At 37.8% G+C, this 21019-nt stretch overlaps 1 protein-coding gene across 5 annotated transcripts in view; it reads left to right on the top strand.

Annotated features, from left to right (window-relative positions):
* The first annotated feature begins 2605 nt into the window (after window positions 1-2605).
* Window positions 2606-21019, top strand: part of CEP295 (centrosomal protein 295) — a 55192-nt gene continuing 36778 nt past the window's right edge. For 2 of the 5 annotated variants that reach the window (XM_042907350.1, XM_042907347.1), the window contains exons 1-6: window positions 2606-2771; window positions 6978-7105; window positions 8152-8352; window positions 14819-14943; window positions 15819-15912; window positions 18082-18177. In XM_042907350.1, the coding sequence (XP_042763284.1) occupies window positions 6998-7105; window positions 8152-8352; window positions 14819-14943; window positions 15819-15912; window positions 18082-18177 (624 nt within the window). In that variant the 5' untranslated portion in view covers window positions 2606-2771; window positions 6978-6997. Of the gene's footprint in view, window positions 2772-2876; window positions 2905-3083; window positions 3098-6977; window positions 7106-8151; window positions 8353-14818; window positions 14944-15818; window positions 15913-17451; window positions 17646-18081; window positions 18178-21019 lie in introns of those variants that run through there. The other 3 variants (XM_042907348.1, XM_042907349.1, XM_042907351.1) reach the window with 3 other exon arrangements.

The following is a 21019-nucleotide window of genomic DNA, read 5'->3' as shown; positions in this document are numbered from 1 at the left end:
ACATGGGGATACCTCTTTGGAGTGTGCAAAATGCTCTCATGATTCCTGCCTTTTGAGTCTCACAACCAGCCTACAAAGAGGGCACGCCGAGTATTGCTTAAAAAAAAATGGTGATGAATGGCATTAATTCTTTATCACTCTCTCCATTGAGAGACAGGGTTCACTTCTCTTCTCTTGAATCTGGGCTTGCCCTGTGATATTTAATAAAATACGGCTGAACTTGCAATAACTACTTATCAGTTTTGTCTTTAAAAGGCCCTGCACGCTCCACTTTCTTTCTCTGGGAATACTCACACTTATGATGCTCCCTTTTAAACTCTGCTAGTAAGAAGTCAACCCACAGAGAATGGCCACAAAGAGTCATACCATTCACCAGATCCAGCTGAGCCTTCCACTGACAGCCAGAGTCAACTGCCAGCCATAAAGAGTGAGCCATTGTGGGCATTCTAGGGTGGTTTGGCTGGCAACAACAGAGAACCAAAACAGAAACTAGGGCTCATTGGCTTCGTGTCCTACAGTTAGAAAGTCTCAGAGTTGTAATGCTAAACCAGATGCTCTGACTCTAAGCCCACTGGGCTTTCTTTGATTCCTAACTGCCTTCTATTGAAAACAGAACAAGCCTTAATTTAAAATCTCTGATTGCAGAATTTCTGCCCAGGATGCAGGTTGGGGAAGTGAAGCATATAATTCACTCAGCAAGCATTTAAGAAGATGTATGTGGCCAGCAACTGAACAAAATGCACTACTGGTTCTTGAGGAACTCAGTCTAATCAATAGAGAGGCCTATTGACAGCTCATTTCAATAAGAACTGGTAAGTGCTATGATGGGAAATGTACAGAGTACTTTTGAAAAACATGGTGGGCATGAACAGCATGAAATAATGGGCACATCTTTTGTTGGGTGTAAGAGGGTATCTCTGAGTCTATGTTGAGGATGTTGAAGATATGTTTAGAATGAAGCAATTATTCATCAAGATAACTATGACAGGAAATGGAAAGGGAGGAAAAATTCTAGTATTTAGGATAAGGACATGAATTCTAGTCCTGGATTCACCCTCCACGCACATGTGCTTTTGGCCAAGTCACTGAATTTCCCCTTCACTTAGCTTCCTTATTTGCAAAGCTGAGGTGGGATCACACTATTTATTCTTTGTGTCCTTGGACAGTTTGTTTCTCTAACTCCCTTTAAGTTTTGATGTTCCTCAGAGTTCGGTCCTTAGTTCATTGTTCCTCTCACTCTGCAAACCCTCGCCAAGTGATCTCATCCTCTGGTTATCACTCTGCTCTGGTTGTCACTCATATGGAAATGAACCCCAAGTCTATATGCTAGCCCAGCTCTGTGGGCTATCTACCTCTGTAGTCATCCACTACTTCCCATCACTAAATGTTCCACAGGCAAGTAAAGTTCAATGTGTCCAGAGCTGAGCTCGTCTCCTTGCCCACTTTAACTGACTCCCACTTCTGATTTCTCCCTTGGTCGGTGGCACCACCTATGAGATTAATTTCACTCTCAACTTTCCCCCCAACCTCACCCACAGTCCTTTGTCAGTAATACTAATTTTGCCTCCGAAATATTTCTACAATTCATTCCTTCGTCTAGATATCCCATAAAAAGCTCAAATTCAAAATATTCAAAACTGAACTCATTGATTCCCCCTCAAATCTGCTTTTCATGAGTTCTAGCAGGAGGTTATCCTTATCCACGCACTGTGTGTTGCCAAACATACATAGAACTTAGGCAACATGGTTGATTTCTCAGCCGGAAGGCCTCCCTCCCTTTGCTTTCCATAACCAGGTAACCACCAATTTCTGATGTTTGGCCTCGTTTGCTTCTTAAATCTACTCATTTCTCTCCATTCTCATTATGATCATCTTTCAGTTCCTGTAGTAGTATCCTAAATTGATAGTGTTCAGCCTTCAGTCCCTTTGGCCTCTTCTGCACAATGATGCTGAATCTGATCATGGCAGCAACTTCCCTCTTCCCTACTCTCCATTTTCTAATTGTTTGATTTTTCGTGTTTTAACTGCAGGCTACAAAATCTAGGAGAGGGGCCATAATCCGTTTACCCTGGTCTCCCCTGCACCTACCACACTGTACCTGGCACATAATAGTTGCTCAATAAATACGAACCTGGACGCATCCCTTTTCTGATTACAGGTTATTTATAGTGAGTAAATTTGTAACATGTTCTACATGTATCGGACCTTTGGAGGCACAGAGTGTCATGATACGGTTCAGTGTTGTACAAACTGGAGGCCTTGAAGGAACGCTGTGAGACACTGCGGCATAATGTACCGAATGAATTGTGTAGGCAGTGCACAAAAGGATATATATCCCAAGGCATCTTCATAACAGGGCTTAAAACTAAAGTCACCCTCAACGCTCTGGGCAAATATTTTCCCCTTTCTGGACCTCTGCCTCCTGATCTATAACATGAGCGCATTGAGAGAAAGGCAGCAAACTTCAAATCCGCGGCAGGTACGAGAAATAATGGGCCAAGGCGTAGGGTTTGACGCGGGCGCGTGCGCGTGCGCGTGCGCGGGCTTTTCCGGCGCGGCAGTCCCGGCTGTCCTCGGGGGAGGCGGGACTAGGCCGATTCCCGCGGCTTGGCCCAGCCATTGGCGGGCTGTTTGAATGACGGAAGTGACGGGAGGTTGGCGATGGCTGCCCCGCAGGCGCACAAACGGCTGTTGGGAAGCTGGTGGGCTCCTGGCGCCGGGGCCTTTTCTGTCTGAGCTGTGATTCCTGACCCCGGGTTTCTGGTTCACGGGTGAGTGACGGACGCGCCTGCTTCCCGCGGCCCGGCCGTGCAGAACTCCTTAAGCCCCGGAACTCGAGGTGTGCTCCTCCGGAAGGGGATGCCTTGAAGGCCCCGGGCCCTGCCTGGGGTCGGGCTGGCGGCGGTAAGGAGTGGGGGGACTGGAGGTGCGTCCGGACGCAGACCCGCTGCTTGCTGCGAGAGGCTGCTCCCGGACCTTAGGCGCGTGTGGCCTTGCGCCCCCTCCCGGGGTGCTGTCGCGCGAGGTCCTTGGGCTTGCGAATCGGGGGCAGCCGGGAAGGCCTCCGCGGTTGCTGCTGTAAACGAAACGCTTTTCGGTGCGTCCTGCCCTCCCTTCCCGCGTGTCAACCGCGGACTTGGCCTGAAACCCTGTACCCGTTTAAGAGCGCTGCCTGGAATTGTTTCTTGCAGACAGCGTGCTCTGTTTTGGTGTCTCTCACCTTTAATTTCTCAGGTAAGTCCGGCCGCAAGCTGAGCTTTTAAAACAGTGGGGGAACGTTTGAGTCTTTAATACTAAAACAGTATTGGCAGTTTCACATTCATTAAGTCACGTAATCATCAGAACAACCTTTTGGGGTAGATGCTGTGATTTCCGATATAGTTTAAGAAAACGAGACCAAAGTAACGTAAGTGACTTGGCCAGTGTCTTCTTGCAGTAAATGGCCATGATGAGTCTTGAACGCAAATCTTCTAGGGCTAGTATTTTGTGACTACAGTATGTGCCATTTAATCCTCGGGACAAATTCTTAAAAGATAAATTAGTATCATCTCTGTTATTGGATGGTATTAATACGCAGAATTTAAAAATCCATATTGATAGGAATAAATGACTTAATGAATAAGAGAAGGAGCAGGGGAAACTTCCGTACAGTAGGATTACGATTGGTAAGTGTAGGAGGAAGAATGGAAATAGAAAATGCTTTTTGGCAAAGGCCACAGTTAATGTTTCAAACAGCCATCAGTGGTTACTCAGGAGCAAACGTATAGTAAGGAACATGATACTTACATATATAGCCTCAACTGTCTCTCCACCAGATACTTAACAAAGGAGAAGTGGAGAGACCTGGTAGACACCACCCAACCAAGTGATCAAAATTAACATCAGCAGCTGGCAGTAAGACATGTTAACACAATTTAATACACTGAGAAAGGTCACATCATCACTTCTGCGGTGTTCTTGCCAAAAATGCATACTCTCAGTGCAACTACAAGGAAAGATTAAGTGACTCCATATCGAGGGACATTCTACAAAATAACTGACCAGTGGTTTTAAAAAAAAAAATCAAGAGGTTGAAAAGAAAGGCACAGACTGAGGAACTGTCCCAGATTAGAGGAGTCAAAGGAGGCATTACGATTTCAGCAGTGGTGAAAATGTAGTTCACCGACCTTCAGCTCCCGTATTCTGAATCCATTTGCATGGCTGCTTCTGGCCAGTGACTGAACATGGCATGGACATTAAGGCAGGCCTATTCCTGAGACACAGGGACTTTTGCTTAAGAACTCCTCAGAGGTCCTACTGAATCAGTCTCTTTAGACTGCATGGCGGTCATCTGCCCAAATTTCCCTCTCTCCATTAATTGTCAGATTTGCATCGAAGTCTGTCTGAAGTGCTCCCAGCTTTTACTGGCTCCCTCCCATTTTACCAAACACAGGCATCTCCTAACAAAATCTTTGTGGGTTTAATCCTGTCTTGTCCTCTGCTTCTTGGAGGATCCAGAGATATACCACTGTTGAAAGCAATGGGTTGTCCTTGAATTGGGTCCTGGTTCAGAAAAGGGACATTAGTGGAGTACTCGACAAAATTTGAATAAGGTCTGTAGATTAGTTAAAAGGATTGTGCGAATGTTAATTTCTTGGTTTTGGTCGTTGTGCTGTGATTGACACTTAGAGGAGCTGGGGAAAGAGTACAGTATATGGGAATTCTAAGTCTGAAATTACCTACAAATAAGTTAAAAAATTAAGAAAATTATATGCAAGAGAAAAGTCACTCTATCACATCTAAGGAGGTAAAAATAACCTATGTTTTCCTATGCTCCTGAAGCAAATAAGATGAGAAATACTCAAAGCAATCTGAAAAAATAGTGTCACCCCCCCCATCTTTTGAGGTTTAACTTAGAATGAAGTATAACCATCCAAATGTAACGTGTGAGGAATTTTTACATGTGTATACACCTGTGTCATCATTATACAGATCAAAATACAGATCATTTCTAGCACCCTTGCAGGCTCCTTTGTGTCCCATCCTAGTCATTAACCTACAGAAAGATGACCCGTATTTTAACCTCTCTAATCATAGATTGGTCTTGCTTGTTTTTGAGCTTCATATAAATGGAATTTTGTAGTGTGTTCTCTTTTTTGTCTTTTTTCCCTTGATACTTTGTGAGATTTATCAGGTTTGTATATGAATTTTCAGAGACCTTCAGAAAAATTGTGAGGACTGAATTTAATCTTGCTCATTTTTTCTTTGTTTAGTACTTCCTTGTTCATCAGTCCCCACTCACAAAAAATACTAGTTTAAGCCAAAATTTCCTCATTCCACATGTTTTAGCATGTCAGAAAGTTAGGAGCCATATGGAATAAGGAAACCAGATTCTTCCTTTGGATCTGCCAACAGATCCTGTCGCTTAGGTCAAGTCCTTTAACCCAAAAGGCTTTTTGATTCTTCATTTGTAAAATGAGGAAGACAGGGTTGCCTGGGTGGCTTAGTTGTTTAAGCATCTTTAAGCAGTCGACTCTTAGGGTGCCTCAGTTGGTTACGCCTCTGACTCCAGCTCAGGTCATGATCTCACGGTTCATGAGTTCGAACCCCGCATCGGCCTCTGTGCTGACAACTCAGCCTGAAGCCTGCTTCAGATTCTGTGTCTCCCTCTCTCTCTGCCCCTCCCTGACTTGCACTCTGTGTCTCTCTCTCTCTCCCTCTCTCTCAAAAATAACAAACATTTAAGCTGCCCACTCTTGATTTTAGCTCAGGTCATGATCTTGTGAGATCAAGACCCCTGCATCAGGCTCTGCGCTGACATCACAGAGCCTGCTTGGGATTCTCTCACCCTCTCTCTCTCTCTGCCCCTCCCCCCCTTGCAAAAAAAAAAAAAATGAGGGAGACAGCACTTCACCTACTGTTATCAAGGCCCTGTGAATATCAGATAAATGGGATGCATTGGAAAACATTTTCAAATGCAAGCCGTTATTTCTTTTTGGACTCAGAGTCCTATTAGATAACTTTAAATCCTCCTAGCCCAAGACAGTATCCATCCATAGCATGTGCAATACTGCCTGGTAGTTATTTGTTAAATTAGTTTGAATATTAAAATAAAACGATAACCTCTGTCCTTCAGTTGTTAAGAATCTAGCTAGAAAGGGCACACTGTAATAGATGAAAAACTAGAGGAAGGAAATACCAAGACAACATTAGATTGGTCCCCATGTGAGTGTAAAGGTAATATTCATCATAGGTGAGCAAGTCAGGAATGGGGTGGTGGGTGGGTAAGGCAAAAATTGATAGAGTCTCATGAAGAAGTGGGTCATAAGCTAACTTCCGAAAGCTCTGAGTATCCATGTTATAACCTAGGGTGGAGAGTGACAACACCTGGTCAACGGCATTAGAAGAGTAGATCTGAGAACCTAAACACCTGACTCATCCAAACAACAGAATTATTCTCAGAAAATTTTTAAATGGTTGTTGATTTTTAAAAAAATCACACCATAGTAATTATTAAAGAATTGTTGAAGGTTGATGTGATTCCATATGATACAGTGACACTTGGCGATCAAGTTATACACAGCAGACTGAGAGTTGAATCTAGGGAGCAGGAGCCTTTTACAATTACAGCAGTCTTGCTGGTTATGAACAAGTTATCAGCGTTCTCGAGTGTAACATTGTAATTGTGAAAACATTTATGCTAACACATTTTTTTAAGTCTTTGTGCTTTTTTTACTTTTAAGCTAGGTAAACTCTGTAAATCTTGATCAGAAGTCAGGTTCCAGATACTCTAGATAAACACACTGCTGTAATGGGGGGAAAACGTTTCCAAGTAAATGCTACTTGTAAATATAAATCGACTTAGTTTATCTAAATTTTTTTTTCATATGTATATAGTCCTTTAAATATGAACTGTTAAATACATTTTAAAAATTGTTCTAATCTTTGCTACCCTATTTTAATAGACATTTTTTTTTCTTTTCTTTTTTTAAATTCAGAATCTCTAAAGTACCCAGAAATGAAAAGAAAGGTAGGGAATGCTGGCAAGCTGAGATTGAGTCCTAATGAGGAAGCTTACGTTTTAAAGGAAGATTATGAAAGAAGACGAAAACTAAGACTGCTGCAGGTAAGATTCATTTAGAACAATGTTTCAAATTCTTTGTCTTCCCCAAATTATTAGTGGGTTTATAGTAGAGAGTTCTAAATGTTGCATTTAAAGCCCTTTTCTGGGGCGCCTGGGTGGCTCAGTCAGTTGAGCATCTGATTTTGGCTCGGGTCATGATCTCACAGTTTGTGGGTTTGAGCCCCGTGTTGGACTCTGTTGACAGGTCAGAGCCTGGAGCCTGCTTCGGATTCTGTGTCTCCCTTTTTCTCTGCCCCTCCCCTGCTTGTGCTCTGTCTCCATCTCTCTCTCTCAAAAATGAATAAACATTAAAAACATTTTAAAAAATAAAGCCCTTTTCTGGCTGTACAAGAGCCCTGGTTCTTGTGTATTAACTAGTTTTGGAAAATTCGAAAATAGGCTGAAATAGTAAACAGATGAAGAAGAGTTTGAGGTTAGGGATTATTACTTGATAATTATTTAAAAATCGTTCTTTAAACATTTTTTAAATTATGTGTTATTGATGAGGATTCGAGTAGGAAGATTAGAATGGCTTTGAAGACTTACTGGAAAGATTATTAGCTGCTGCAACAGACTGATTAAGAAGTTGTAGAGTTTTCTTTTCTAGAGGTCTTCTCAGAGTAAGATATTTAAGTCCTTGTGAAGCGTGTTGTAGGTGCCATTCTGTCTAGAATTGGGGATGATGTACCACAAACATGGACTTCTCATCAGCTCTATCTGTATTCACCTGGGCTAGAAATTTTGTTGATCATCCTTACCTTTTTAACCTCTTATAGGTTATTAAAATGACCATGGTAATCCTGTTAGTGCTTAGATTGGAGAGGAGAAGATAGTAGCTAATGAGTTAGGACTTTAGAAGTCGTCTTGAGGGTTTAACTTCTTACATCACTTGGATTTTCTGCTTTCCATAGGCCTTACCTAATATATGGATATTCGGGAAAATTGATATACCTGAGGAGAATTCATTTAAGTTCCTATTTCCAAGTAGCTTTTCAGAAAACTTGAAGTAAGCCTCTTTTCATATAATCTGTTAAATATGCATTCTTTAGGTTCGAGAACAAGAAAGGGATATCGCCTTTCAGATAAGAGAAGATATAAAACACAGGAGAAGTCAGCAATTAGCCCGTTTGGCAGAGGAACTAAGGACAGAATGGAAAGAATCACAAACTCAGAAAATAAAGAACTTGGAAAAACTGTATTTGGCAAGTTTAAGAAATATGGGAGAGGGACACCAACAAGCCAAAGAAAATGTAAGTGAACACTTACTGACCGCCTGTCTGGTAGTGGCAGTGGTTAGAAGTAAGTTACAGTTATTCAGTGTTGTCTGGTATAAATGTTTGCACGTGTAGAATTTATTTGGGGCAGCCTAAACTTATGTTTTCTACAGTCTTTTTTTTTTTCTTTATTTAAAGTGGTTGACATACAATATTTTATTAGTTTCAAGTGTACAACATTGTGGTTCAACAATTACCTTATGCGGTGCTTACCCTGCTAAGGGTAGTTACCGTCTGTCGCCGTACAGAGTTATCGCGATAGTGTTGATTATATTCTCTATGATGTATTTTTTCATTCCTCTGACTTATTCTATAGTGACAAGTTTGTACCTCTTAATCCCCTTCACCTATTTCACCCATCCCCCACCCACTCATCTCTGGCAACCACCAGTTTGTTCTCTATATTGATTAGTCGGTTTCTTATTTTTTTGTTTGTTCATTTGTTTTGTTTTTTTAGATTTCACATACAAGTGAAATCATAAGGTATTTGTCTTTCTCTGAATTATTTTACTTAGCACATTACCCGTAGGCTTTCCATGCTGTTGGAAATGGCAAGATCTCATTTTTTTTTTTTTTTTTTTATGACTGATATTCCATTGTATATATACATGCACTATAGTTTCTTTATCCACTTATCTGTCAGTGGACACTTAGGCTACTTCTGTATCTTGGCTATTATAATAAATCTGCAGTAAACATAAGGGGACTTATATCTTTTCAAATTGGTGTTTTCATTTTCTTTGGGTAAATACCCAGCAGTAGAATTACTGGTACTTTTTATTTTTAATTTTTTGAAGAACCTCCATACTGTTTCCACAGTGACTGCACCAATTTGCGTTTCCACCAACAGTGCACAAGGATTCTCTTTTCTCTTATATCCTCACCAACACTTGTTTTGTTTCTTTTCGATACTCGCCATTCTGACAGGTGTGAGGTGATACCTCATTGTGCTTTTGATTTGCATTTCTTTAATTAGTGATGTGGAGCATCTTTTCGTGTGTCTGTTGGCCAGCCATGTGTCTCCTTTGGAAAACTGTCTAAGTCCTCTGCATATTTTTAAATTGGATTATTTGATTTTTGTTGTTTTAGGTCGTATGAGTACCTTATATAGTTGAGATTAATGCCTTATCTGATATATCGTTTATCGGTATCTTCTCCCATTCAGTAGATTACCTTTTCGTTTTTTGATGGTTTCCTTCACTGTGAAAAAGCTTTTTAGTTTGATGTAGTCCAGTTGCTTATTTTTGCTTTTGTTTTCCTTGCCTAAGGAAACATATCCAGCAAAATAACGCAGAGGCGGATTTCCAAGAGATTACTACTTATGTTTTCTTTTAGGAATTTAATGGTTTCAGGTCTTACATTTAGGTCTTTAATCCATTTGGGGTAATTTTTGTATCTGGTGCAAGAAAGTGGTCCCGTTTTAATCTTTTGCATGTGGCAGTCCAATTTCCAACACTATTGAAGAGACTGTCTTTTCTCCATTGTATATTCTTGTTTACTTTGTCACAGATTAATTGACCATATAAACATGGGTTTATTTCTGTGTTCTGTATTCTGTTCCATTGATCTGTGTGTGTGTGTTTGTGTCACTACCATACTGTATTGATTACTACAGTTTTGTAATACAGTTTGAAATCAGCAAGTGTGATGCCTCCAGGTTTCTTCTTCTTTCTTAAGATTGCTTTGGCTATTTGGAGTCTTTGTGATTCTGTACAAATTTTAGAATTATTTGTTCTAGTTCTGTGGAAAATATTGTTGGTATTTTGATAGGGATTGCATTGACTCTGTAGATTGCTTTGGGTAGTTTGGACATTTTAACAATATTAATTTTTCCAGTTCTTGAACATTGTATACCTTTCCATTTATTTGTGTCATCTTCAGTTTCTTTCATTGGTGTTTTATAATTTTCAGAGTATAATTCTCTTCACGCCTTGGTTACATTTATTCCTGGGTATTTTATTCTTTGTGATATAATTGTAAATGGGATTGTTTTCCTAATTTCTTTTTGTCCTACTTTGTTATTAAGGTATAGAAATGCAACAGAATTGTGTACATTAATTGTGTATTCTGCAGCTTTACTGAATTCATTTATTTTAATAGTTTTTTGGTGGAGTCTTTAGGGTTTTCTATATGTAAAATCATGTCATCTGCAAATACTGACAGTTTACCTGTTCCTTTCCAGTTTGGATGCCTTTTATCTCTTGTGTGATTTCTGTGGCTAGGAATTCCAGTACTGTGTTGAATAATAGAGTAGCCATCCTTGTTTCTGATCTTAGAGGAAGAGCCTTCAACTTTTCACCATGGAATATGATGTTAGTTGTGGGTTTCTCATAAATCGCCTTTTGTTATGTTGAGATATATTCCCTGTGAACCCATTTTGTTGAGAGTTTTTGTCATGAATAGATGTTGAATTTTGTCAAATGCTTTTCCTACCTCTGTTGAAATTGATCATATGGTCTTTATTCTTCATTTTGTTAATGTGCTGTATTATAGTAATTGAGTTTTTGCATCTATGTTGATGAGGGATTTTGGCCTATGATTTTTCTTTTCCTATAGCTTCTATCTGGTTGTGGTACAGGGTTATGCTGGCCTTATAGAATGCATTTGGAAGCATTCCTCCCTCTTCTATTTTATGGAATAGTTTGAGAATGGTAAGTATTAATTCTTTTTTAAATGTTCAGTAGAAATTCACCAGAAGCCATCTAGTCCTGGACTTCTATTTTGGGGGAGTTTTTTTTATTATTAATTCAACTTTAATGTTAGTAATCAGTCTGCTCATGTTTTCTCTTTCTTCCTGATTCAGTCTTGGAAGATTGTTTCTGGGAATTTATCCAGTTTTTTCTAAGTTGTCCATTTTGTTGGTGTATAATTTTTCATAGTAGTCTTTTCTAATTCTTTGTTTTTCTGTGGTGTAAGTTGTCTTTCAGATTTTATTTACTTAAATGCTCTTTCTTTTTTCTTGATGAGTCTGGCTAAATGTTTCTCAATTCTATTTATCTTTTCAAAGAACCAGCTAAGTTTCATTGATCTTTTTTTTAAATCTCTATTTCATTTATTTCCACTCTGATCTCTATGTCCTTATTTTTACTAATATTTGGCTTTGCTGCTTCTTGTTTTTTAGTTCCTTTAGGCATAAGATTGGTTATTTATTTGATATTTTTCTTGTTTCTTGAGAGAGGCCTGTATTGCTTTTAACTTCCGTCTTAGAACTGCTTTTGCTGCATCTCAGAGAATTTGTGTTTCCATTTTCATTTTTCTCTATTTTTTTATTTCCTCTTTGACTTTTTCATTGACCCATCTGTTTATCTTTAGTGTGGTTGTTTTTTTTTTTTTTTTCCTTACCCCCAGTTTTTTTCTTGTAATTGATTTCTAGTTCCATACTGTTGTGGTCAGAAAGGTGCTTGATATGATTTCACTTCTTAAATTTAATGAGACATGTTTTGTGGCCTAACATGTGATCTATCCTGGTGGATGTTCCATATGAACTTGAAAAGAATGTGTATTCTGCATTGTTGTTTTTTGTTTTTTTAGATAGAATGTTTTCTCTCTATATTTTAAGTCCATCTGTCTGGATGATCTGTGTATGTAAGTGGCTGTTAATATTTACTTTATATATTTAGATGTTCCTATGTTGGGTACATATATATTTACAGTTGTTATAGCCTCTTTTCATTATGTAATGCCTTTCTTTGTTTCTTGGTATAGTCTTTGTTTTAAAGTCTGTTTGTCTGATAAAAGTATTGTTACCTGGCTTTTTTTCCCTTTTTTCTTCCATTTGTATAGAATTATCTTCTTCCAGCCTTAACTTTCAGTCTGTATGTGTCTTTAGATCTGAAGTGGGTCTCTTGTAGGCAACATGTAAATGGGTCATAGTTTTATCCATTCACCCCATGTCTTTTTTTTTATTATGTTTATTTATTTTGAGACAGCGTGAGCGGGGGAGGGGCAGAGAGAAAGGGAGACAATCTGAAGCAGGCTCCAGGCTCTGAGCTGTCATCACAGAGGGGTTCCAACCCGTAAGTTTTGAGGTCATGACCTGAGCCAAAGTCAGATGCTCAACTGACTGAGCCAGGGGCCCCAGCACCCCATGTCTTTTTGATTGGAACATTTAGTTCATTTACATTTAAAATAATCATTGACAGGTATGTACTTATTGCCGTTTTGTTATTTTCTGGTTGTTTTTTGTAGTTTTTCCTGTGTTCCTTTCTTTCTCTCTTGCTCTCTTTGTGTTTTGATGACTTTCTTTAGTGTTATGCTTGGATTTGTTTCTATTTTGTGTGTCTATTATAGGTTTTTGGCTTTTGGTTATGAGGTTCATATATAGTATTCTGTATATATAGCAGTCTATATTAAGTTGATGGTTGCTTAAGTTCAGACATTCTAAAAACACTAAATTTGTACTCCCCCTTTTACATTTTATGTGTGGTATAATAGTTTACATTGTTTTATTTCATGTGTCCCTTAACTAATTATTGTAGATATAATTGATTTTATTACGTTTACCCCGTAACCTTCATACTAGCTTTATAAGTGATCAACCAGTGGAATTTTTTCCTTTCATAGTTTTCTTGCTTCTAGTTATGGCTTTTTCTTTTCCAGTTAAAGAAATCTCTCTAACATTTCTTGTAAGGCTGGTTTCAAGGTGATGATTTAATTGTTGATGTTTTAATTGTGTATCTTGGTGTGAGCCTCCTTGGTTTCATGTTGTTAGGTCCTCTGTGTGCTTCCTGGACCTGGAAGTCTGTTTACCTCCCTAGGTTAGGAAAGTTTTCAGCTATTGTTTGTTCAAATGTGTTTTTCTGTTCCCCTTTATTCTCCTCTGGGACCCCTGTAATGTGAATGCTATTATGCTTGAAGGTATCTTGGGTCCCTTAACCTATCCTCATTATTGTTACTATTATTCATTTTTATTTTTGCTGTTTAGCTTGGGTGCTTTCCGCTACCGTTTTTTCCAGCTAACTGATTAATTCTTCTGCATCCTTTAATTTGCTGTTGATTCCCTCTAGTGTATTTTTCTTTTTCTTTTTAAGTTTATTTATTTATTTTTAGAGAGAGAGCATGAGTGCAGGAGAAGGGCAGAGAGAGGGAGAGACAGAATCCTAATCAGGCTCTGCGCTGTCAGCAAGGAGCCATGCACAGGGCTTAAACTCCCAAACTGTGAGATCATGACCTGAACCGAAATCATCTTCACCAACTGAGACACCCAGGTGCCCTGTGGTTGGTTCTTTTTTATATTTTCTATCTCTTTTTTAAGTTCTCACTGAATTCATCTACTCTTAAATTTGGTGAGCTTCCTCCTCACCATTACTTTGAACCCTTTAGCAGCTATATTGCCTGTCTCCATTTTGTTTAGTTGTTTTTTTTTCTTTCTGTGGTTTTGCCTTGTTCCTTTTATTTAGAACATATTTCTCCATCTCCTTCTTTTGTCTGACTTTCTGTGTTTGTTTCTGGGAATTAGGTGGAACAATTCCCTCTCCTGGTCTTGAGGGAGTGGCCTTATGTAGAAATGTCCCCAGAGTAGACTGAGTGTGCCCAGCAGCTATTGCTGGCCAGCTGGAGCTGGTGTGGTCATAGCCCAGAGGCCTGATGCGCTGTACTGCAGGGCCGCCCTGGCACGAAGACTGAACTGGAGCAGGCTGGGGTTCCTGGGGTGCTCCATGGTGGGGCTGCCCCAGCAGATCTGCCTCAATTTTTTATATATTAGTATAATTTAATAATCCTGCTAGATGCATTTCCTAAGAAGAATCACTTATTAGGAAAGTACAATCTGTCTTTAACATATGATGTTTAAATTGGAAGTATTCTCTTCCAGTACTTATTTATCTGGGTAAATAAAATAACCTTCTGAATCAGAAGTTGTTTGTTGCAAGCATTTTGGACAGATTTCATTGGGCTGAATGCAGATTTCCCATTTATGATTCTTCATACCTCTCAAACATGTATAGTGGAATATGTATACACTTGGATTTCATTCACAAACAGTAACAGTTCTTTGATGACTTTCAGAAAGACAAAGTAGAACATAGTATTTAAGACTATTCCTGAGCCATGTGTTGTTTATTGTGATTTATGGTTGGAAAATACTAGATTGTGGTCCCAGATACAGTCGCACAAAATAAACAACCTGGTTCCAAAGAAGGAAGGTCTTTGATATCAAACAATTAGTGAAGAAAATAAACATCCTTGAAGTATGTGACAATGATATGTGGTCCTTGATCCCTGAGATTAGTCTGTTTTTAGTAATAGCCTTAGGATTGTGACATCTGATTTTTGTAGTTTTATTTATGCCACCGTTAACTTTGTGCTTTAAGTGCAGTGTTTCCTAAACCTCAGTCATTTGAATACCTTTGTGATTTTTGCCCTGGCTGGCGAACCACCCATATTATTTGTTTGGCATGTTAATCTTGTTTAGCATAACATTTTAAGTAATATATATTTTTAGGAACCTGATTTGAATGCTCTGGCACGGCGGGCAGCAGAAAGAAAAAGAAAAGCAGAAATGAGACATAAAGAGGCTCTGAAATTACAGAAAAATCAAAAAGAAGAACTAATGAAACAAAAAACCTGGTAAAATAATGATGATTTTTACCATATTTTCCACTGAAACCGATAGGGCTAGAAGTAGAGAATACATCGGATACTATTTAAACAGATATTAAATATAAGTCATGTGGTATATCAATTGATTTGTTAAACTTGGTTTAAAAATAATGTCTTGGGGGGCTCCTGGGTGGCTGAGTCGGTTAAGCGTCCAGCTTGTGATCTTAGCTCAGGTCTTGATCTCAGGGTTGTGAGTTCAAGCCCCATGTTGGGCTCCATGCTGGGTGTGAAGTCTCCTTAAAAATAAAATGAAATAAAAATAATGCGGTGGGGGTTTGGTTTGTCTAGGTGAGCAAATTAACAAATGAGCTTTCTCTTCTAGTATGACTTTAGCAATTCCTTAGTTTCTGGAAAAATGTATGGCTAGTTCAGAATGAATGTCCCCCCAAATCTGTCTGCCTCCGATATAAAAAAAGAAAAATCAGTGCAGTTAAGAGCATGGAAAGAGACTCAGACTATTGACAAATCATTTAATGTGTATTTTTGCATGTTTTAAAAGTGATGGAGCCTCTTACTAGTCAACAGTGCTCATTTTATACAGTGGCCCACCTTTATCAACATTTCTAGTTTTTTTACTCTAAATCATTGTAAATTAAGAAGCATTAGTTTGTTGGGTCAGTTTCAGCATAGGGCTTTATGTCTTTAGCTACACCTCTTTTTACTTGTAAACATGTTCTTAAACGTCCGTTGTGTAGAGACTTTTTATTAAACGGCATATTGAGCCTGTGGGATCCAACTGGAGGATTTCTTGAGATCCTCTGCCTTTTATATTTTAGACCTTAAAGGTTGTGCTATAATATTACCTGGGAGATTAATTTAGGACATCTCTTGTTTTTTTCAAGGCATATAACAGCTCGAAAGGAAGCATTACTTGTGGAAAAAGAGAGATCTGCCAAAATTACAAGTCTGCCACCACCACCTCCAACTCTTTTTGAGGTGAATTACTTTGAGTGTTGAGAAGAACTGGCTTATAATAATTCTTTATCATTAGAATTCAATGCAGGTCAAAATATCATTTGTTAATTTTTAAATTTGCAGGTAACACACATCTAGAGTATTTAAAAATAATCCTAGATACTTTTTTACCCCTTCTTTAGTATATATCTCTGATGTATAAGGATTTTTTTTTTTAAGCACAGTACTAATATTCGTGATATCTAATACCCAGTCTGTATTCAATTTTCAGCAGTTGTCTGTATTTTTTTTTAGTTGTTTCAAAAGCTATGTTTTTGATTTTTAAAAAACTATAAATGGTTTGGTCTTTTTTAAAAATGCCCTTTATTTGTTGGGGGGAAAAAAACTGGATTATTTACCCTGTCAACTTTTTACATTCAAGATTTGGACATTGTAAATGGTTAGCCTCTTAGAGGTAAAGAAGTTTGGTTTAGATAAATTAATAAATTTACATGAGATTACATAAAGTGGATGAGAGATGTCTATTTCTCTGTGGGAGTAATATGTGTGCTTTTGTGATTTGGAACTTATTTTAGAAAAGACAAAGTAGAAATTAATTTTAAAAGGTATTGGTTCTTTTGTTTTACAATAGTTTGTTGTAGTTATTGAAATGGCTGTTTGGATGATTATCACAATTACATAGTTATTTTTATCTAAAAAGTAGAAATTAAAAAACCATTACATACAGGCCTATCTAATTTCATTGCATATACAAGTATATCTTATGTAGGTAAGATCAGCAGAGGTACCAGATGTTGGCCTCTTAAGGCTTTGATTTTGTCAGCCTTCCTGCTTTTATGTGGAGCCATCTGCCATGTGACATTTGATCCAAAAGATTCAAATGGGAGCATTTCAGATTTCGCTCACTCCCTCAAGTACCGTCTCCCTCAGTACCTCCAAGTACCGTCTCCCTCAGTACCTCGTCTCCCTCAGTACCTCCTTAAAACACAAGCAGTATTTTATCCATGATGCCTTTTGATTACTATTGTAATTCATGATGTTCTAACAAGTCAGGGTCAAATACTTACAAAAAGCAAACAAAGCATTATCTGTGTAAGTGATTTGGCAAATAGGGATTGTATGCAAATGTGTAGTTGTACTTTTCCCCCCAACTTTTTATTATGAAAATTTTCAAAATACAGAGAAGTTAAAAGGCAAGTACAGTACAATGAATAGCTGTTTACACCTATATGTGTGTATAGATTTCAAAGAGTTGTGTGTATAAATGCATACATTTGAATATAAATTGTAGCATATTTTATGCTTCTTATAAGAATAAGGACATTCTCTTATGCAATGACAGTATCACACTGAGGAAATTAATATTGATTTTTTATACCATTTAGTATATAGTCCATAATTAAGATTCTCCAGTTGTCCCTAAATTGTTTTACTTTACAACTTCGTTTTTATGTTTGTATTTATATTTATATTTATATTTATATATGTATAAAATCTACTGTCAAGTTAGCTTACAGTGTATACAGTGTGCTCTTGGTTTGTAGAAACAACTTCTTTCTTTTTTAAATAGGATTCCAGTTGGGCTTCACCCATTGCTTCTGCGTGTTTTGTCTTAGTCTCTCTCAATCTAGAACATTCTCTCACTCAACCCTACTCAATTTTTGTATTTCAGACTTTTTGAGGAGACTAGTTTCTTATATTCTGTTTGTCTCACTTGGTTATGGTGGTGAATACAAGACATCTCTATTAAAAAGGTATATTTTGCTCTGTTCAGTTATCAAGTAATCTGGGAGGTGATACTTTGGCACCAGACAGGTGTCTATCATCCATCTACGTTTATTCACTGTCTTACTTCTGTTTGAAAAAGGACAGCTTTCTCATCACTGGGCGTGCACCACCATAACCAAGTGCTCAAACTTAGAATCCGTAATAAGAGAGCAACTTGCCATTATGTACCTTCTGATGTGATGCAGTAAACTACACAGCATCACCAATTTAGTATTCTTGCCTAAGTACACTCTAGTTTCTCAACCTATATTCCCCATTAATAGAAATACAGTGAATGATTCTCATGTAAGAAAAATGAATAAGAATAACTGGTTAGATACAAAATTACTTTTTTTTATTGGGTTCAGCTTTAATTGAAAATACTGTTAACCTAATAATCCATTGTCTACGTTCCTTTTTCAGAACATTGAATTAAAGAAAACTTCTCATGTGAAAACCAGTAGTTCTACCTATCATCACCTCCACACTTTTGTGAATAGAGAAATGGACACAAACCAGGTGATTGACTTATTGTTCATGATCCTCACTTTATTTCTGTTCATTGAAGTGAGTTATATGTGTAATTTGGCACTATACACATAAGCATAAACTATAGGAAAACAACTACCAATGTCATCACCAAAGAGTAATGTGATTCATACATTAATGAATTCATTGTAGCCTTTGTATATAAGTATATACACATACTTTTCTTTTTTTTTTTTTTTTTTTTAATTTTTTTTATGTGTAATTTATTGTCAAATTGGTTTCCATACAACACCCAGTGCTCATCCCAACAGGTGCCCTCCTCAGTGCCCATCACCCACTTTCCCCTCCCTCCCACCCCTATCAACCCTCAGTTTGTTCTCAGTATTTAAGAGTCTCTTATGGTTTGCCTTCTTCCCTCTCTGTAACTTTTTTTCTCCCTCTTCCCCTCTCCCCTCGTCTTCTGTTAAGTTTCTCAGGATCCACATATGAGTGAAAACGTATGGTTATCTGTCTTTCTCTGCCTGACTTATTTCACTTAGCGTAACACTCTCCAGTTCCACCCACTTTGCTACAAAAGGCCATATTTTGTTCTTTCTCATTGCCAAGTAGTATTCCATTGTATATATAAACCACAACTTCTTTATCCATTCATCAGTTGATGAACATTTAGGCTCTTTCCATAATTTGGCTATTGTTGAAAGTGCTGCTGTAAACATTGGGGTACAAGTGCCCCTCTGCATCAGCACTCCTGTATCCCTTGGGTAAATTCCTAGCAGTGCTATTGTTGGGTCATAGGGTAGATCTGTTTTTAATTTTTTGAGGAACGGGACCCCCACTGTTTTCCAGAGCAGCTGCACCAGTTTGCATTCCCATATACATATACTTTTCAAAACATAATTTTTATAGGCATCATAGAGTTTATTTAACCATTGTTTTTTTGTTCATTTCTTTTTGCTTCTGTAAATAATGCAAACATAATAATCTTGTAAATTTTTGTGTATAATTCTGAGGTATATTTAGAATAGACTCATGGAAGAGAAATTATTGGATCCAAATTATAACATTTGATACAGATACTTGATATGGATCATTAAATTGCCTTTTAAAAAGTATCAGCAACATATGAAAATGGGCATCTTATCATACCCTTATCTATTCCCTTGTATGGATTATTATGGTTTAGAAATTATTGCCAGTCTCAAGAGTGATAAATGGTAATCCTTGTTATTATAATTGCTATTTCTTTATAACTGGATTTTAATTTCTTTTCATGTTGGATATATTTGGCTACTAAGAAAACAAACTTTCCCAGTATAGCTTTCTTTTGAAGTTTAGAGTGCAGCAAATACATATTTTGGTTAACTACTTATTGGCAGATGTTAAAATCAATATTCAGTTCAAACCTGAGATAGATGAATATTCTCATCATAGAATTAACTTCTAAGAAAAAGAATAAATCTTGATTTGTTTAAAATAATATTGTTATTACAGCTTTAATAGTATTATAACATAGGGACAGTAACTTCAGTCTGTGGCTAACTTGCTTTTGTGGTTACTATACCACATTTTGCAGTATTAAGTAGATGTTGATGAAGAAAACATTTTTTTTTTACCTAGCTGTAGTATAGGGTACCGCTGATGGAGTTACAGTAAGTTATTAAACTTTCCTCTTTGATAGTAAATAAAAGACCTCTCTCCTCTTTAATTTCTGGGTTGAAGATTGGATCAGTACTTGTAGTTTTATAAAAACAGTCCCATAAACTAAAGCATTCTGATATTTGTTTTATTTGCTACTTTATACCATTACTTAGGAAAAAAAAAATCTGCCTTTAAACCTTGGGTTTAAAATGTGACAGTGGAGCAGCATATTTGGTTTTCAGGATAACAAAATTACCTCTGAATTTTCAGCTGCATCTTGTTCCTTTTTTTTTTTTTAATGTTTGTTTATTTTTGAGAGAGAGATAGAGCGTGAGCAGTGGAGGGGCAGAGAGAGAAGGAGACAGAATCGGAAGCAGGCTCCAGGCTCTGAGCTGTCAGCACAGAGCCCAATGTGGGGCTCAAACTCACAGACTGTGAGATCATGACCTGAGCCGAAGTTGGATGCTTAACCAACTGAGCCACCCAGGCGCCCCTTGTTCCTTTTTTTTTTTTTTTTTTTTTTAATGTTTTTTAGTTTTGAGAGAAACAGCATGAGCTGGAGAGGGGCAGAGAGAGGGGGAGACACAGAATCAGAAACAGGTTCCAGGCTCTGAGCTGTTAGCACAGAGCCCTACATGAGGCTCAAACTCACAAACTGTGAGATCATGCCCTGAGCTAAAGTTGGACGCTTAACTGACTGAGCCACCCAGGCGCCCCTGCATCTTGTTTCTTTAGCAGCTTTCTGCAAATAAACAACTTTCATATGTTCAGTCAGCCTTTTTAGCATGTACAAGTATAAGATGTTTCATTTGAATAGCCTGATAAAGTTGTTCTAAAATCTTTTATGTCATAACATTTGTCTTTGGCTTAAGAATGATGAGGTAGTCTCCTGTATCCCCACTTAGAGCCAGTTATTCTCTGAATTATGTTTAGCTACGTTTACTTTCTATGCACACAATAAAGAAAAACATGTTTGCGTTTTCTAAATTACTCATGGCCTTCCTTGTGTTTGTTCCTTTGTCCATGACAGTTGCGTAGCAACTTGTTAAAAATGGATTTTTTGTCCCTAGAAGTATTTTTCCAATCAAATACACTGTATTGTTTGCTGTGAGACCCAGAAATGTCTGTAGACAAGAAAAGCAGAAACAGTTGAATTCATCAGTTAGCCTGCTGTCCTACTTAAAAAGATTTCTGTCCAAATGTCTGACGTACAAGATGCAGAAGTAGTATATTT

The sequence above is a fragment of the Panthera leo genome, chromosome D1 (genome assembly GCF_018350215.1).
Source record: "Panthera leo isolate Ple1 chromosome D1, P.leo_Ple1_pat1.1, whole genome shotgun sequence".
Lineage (NCBI taxonomy): Eukaryota > Metazoa > Chordata > Mammalia > Carnivora > Felidae > Panthera > Panthera leo.
Note: the sequence above shows the minus strand (reverse complement) of the source record. Positions and strands in the feature narration are given on the sequence as shown.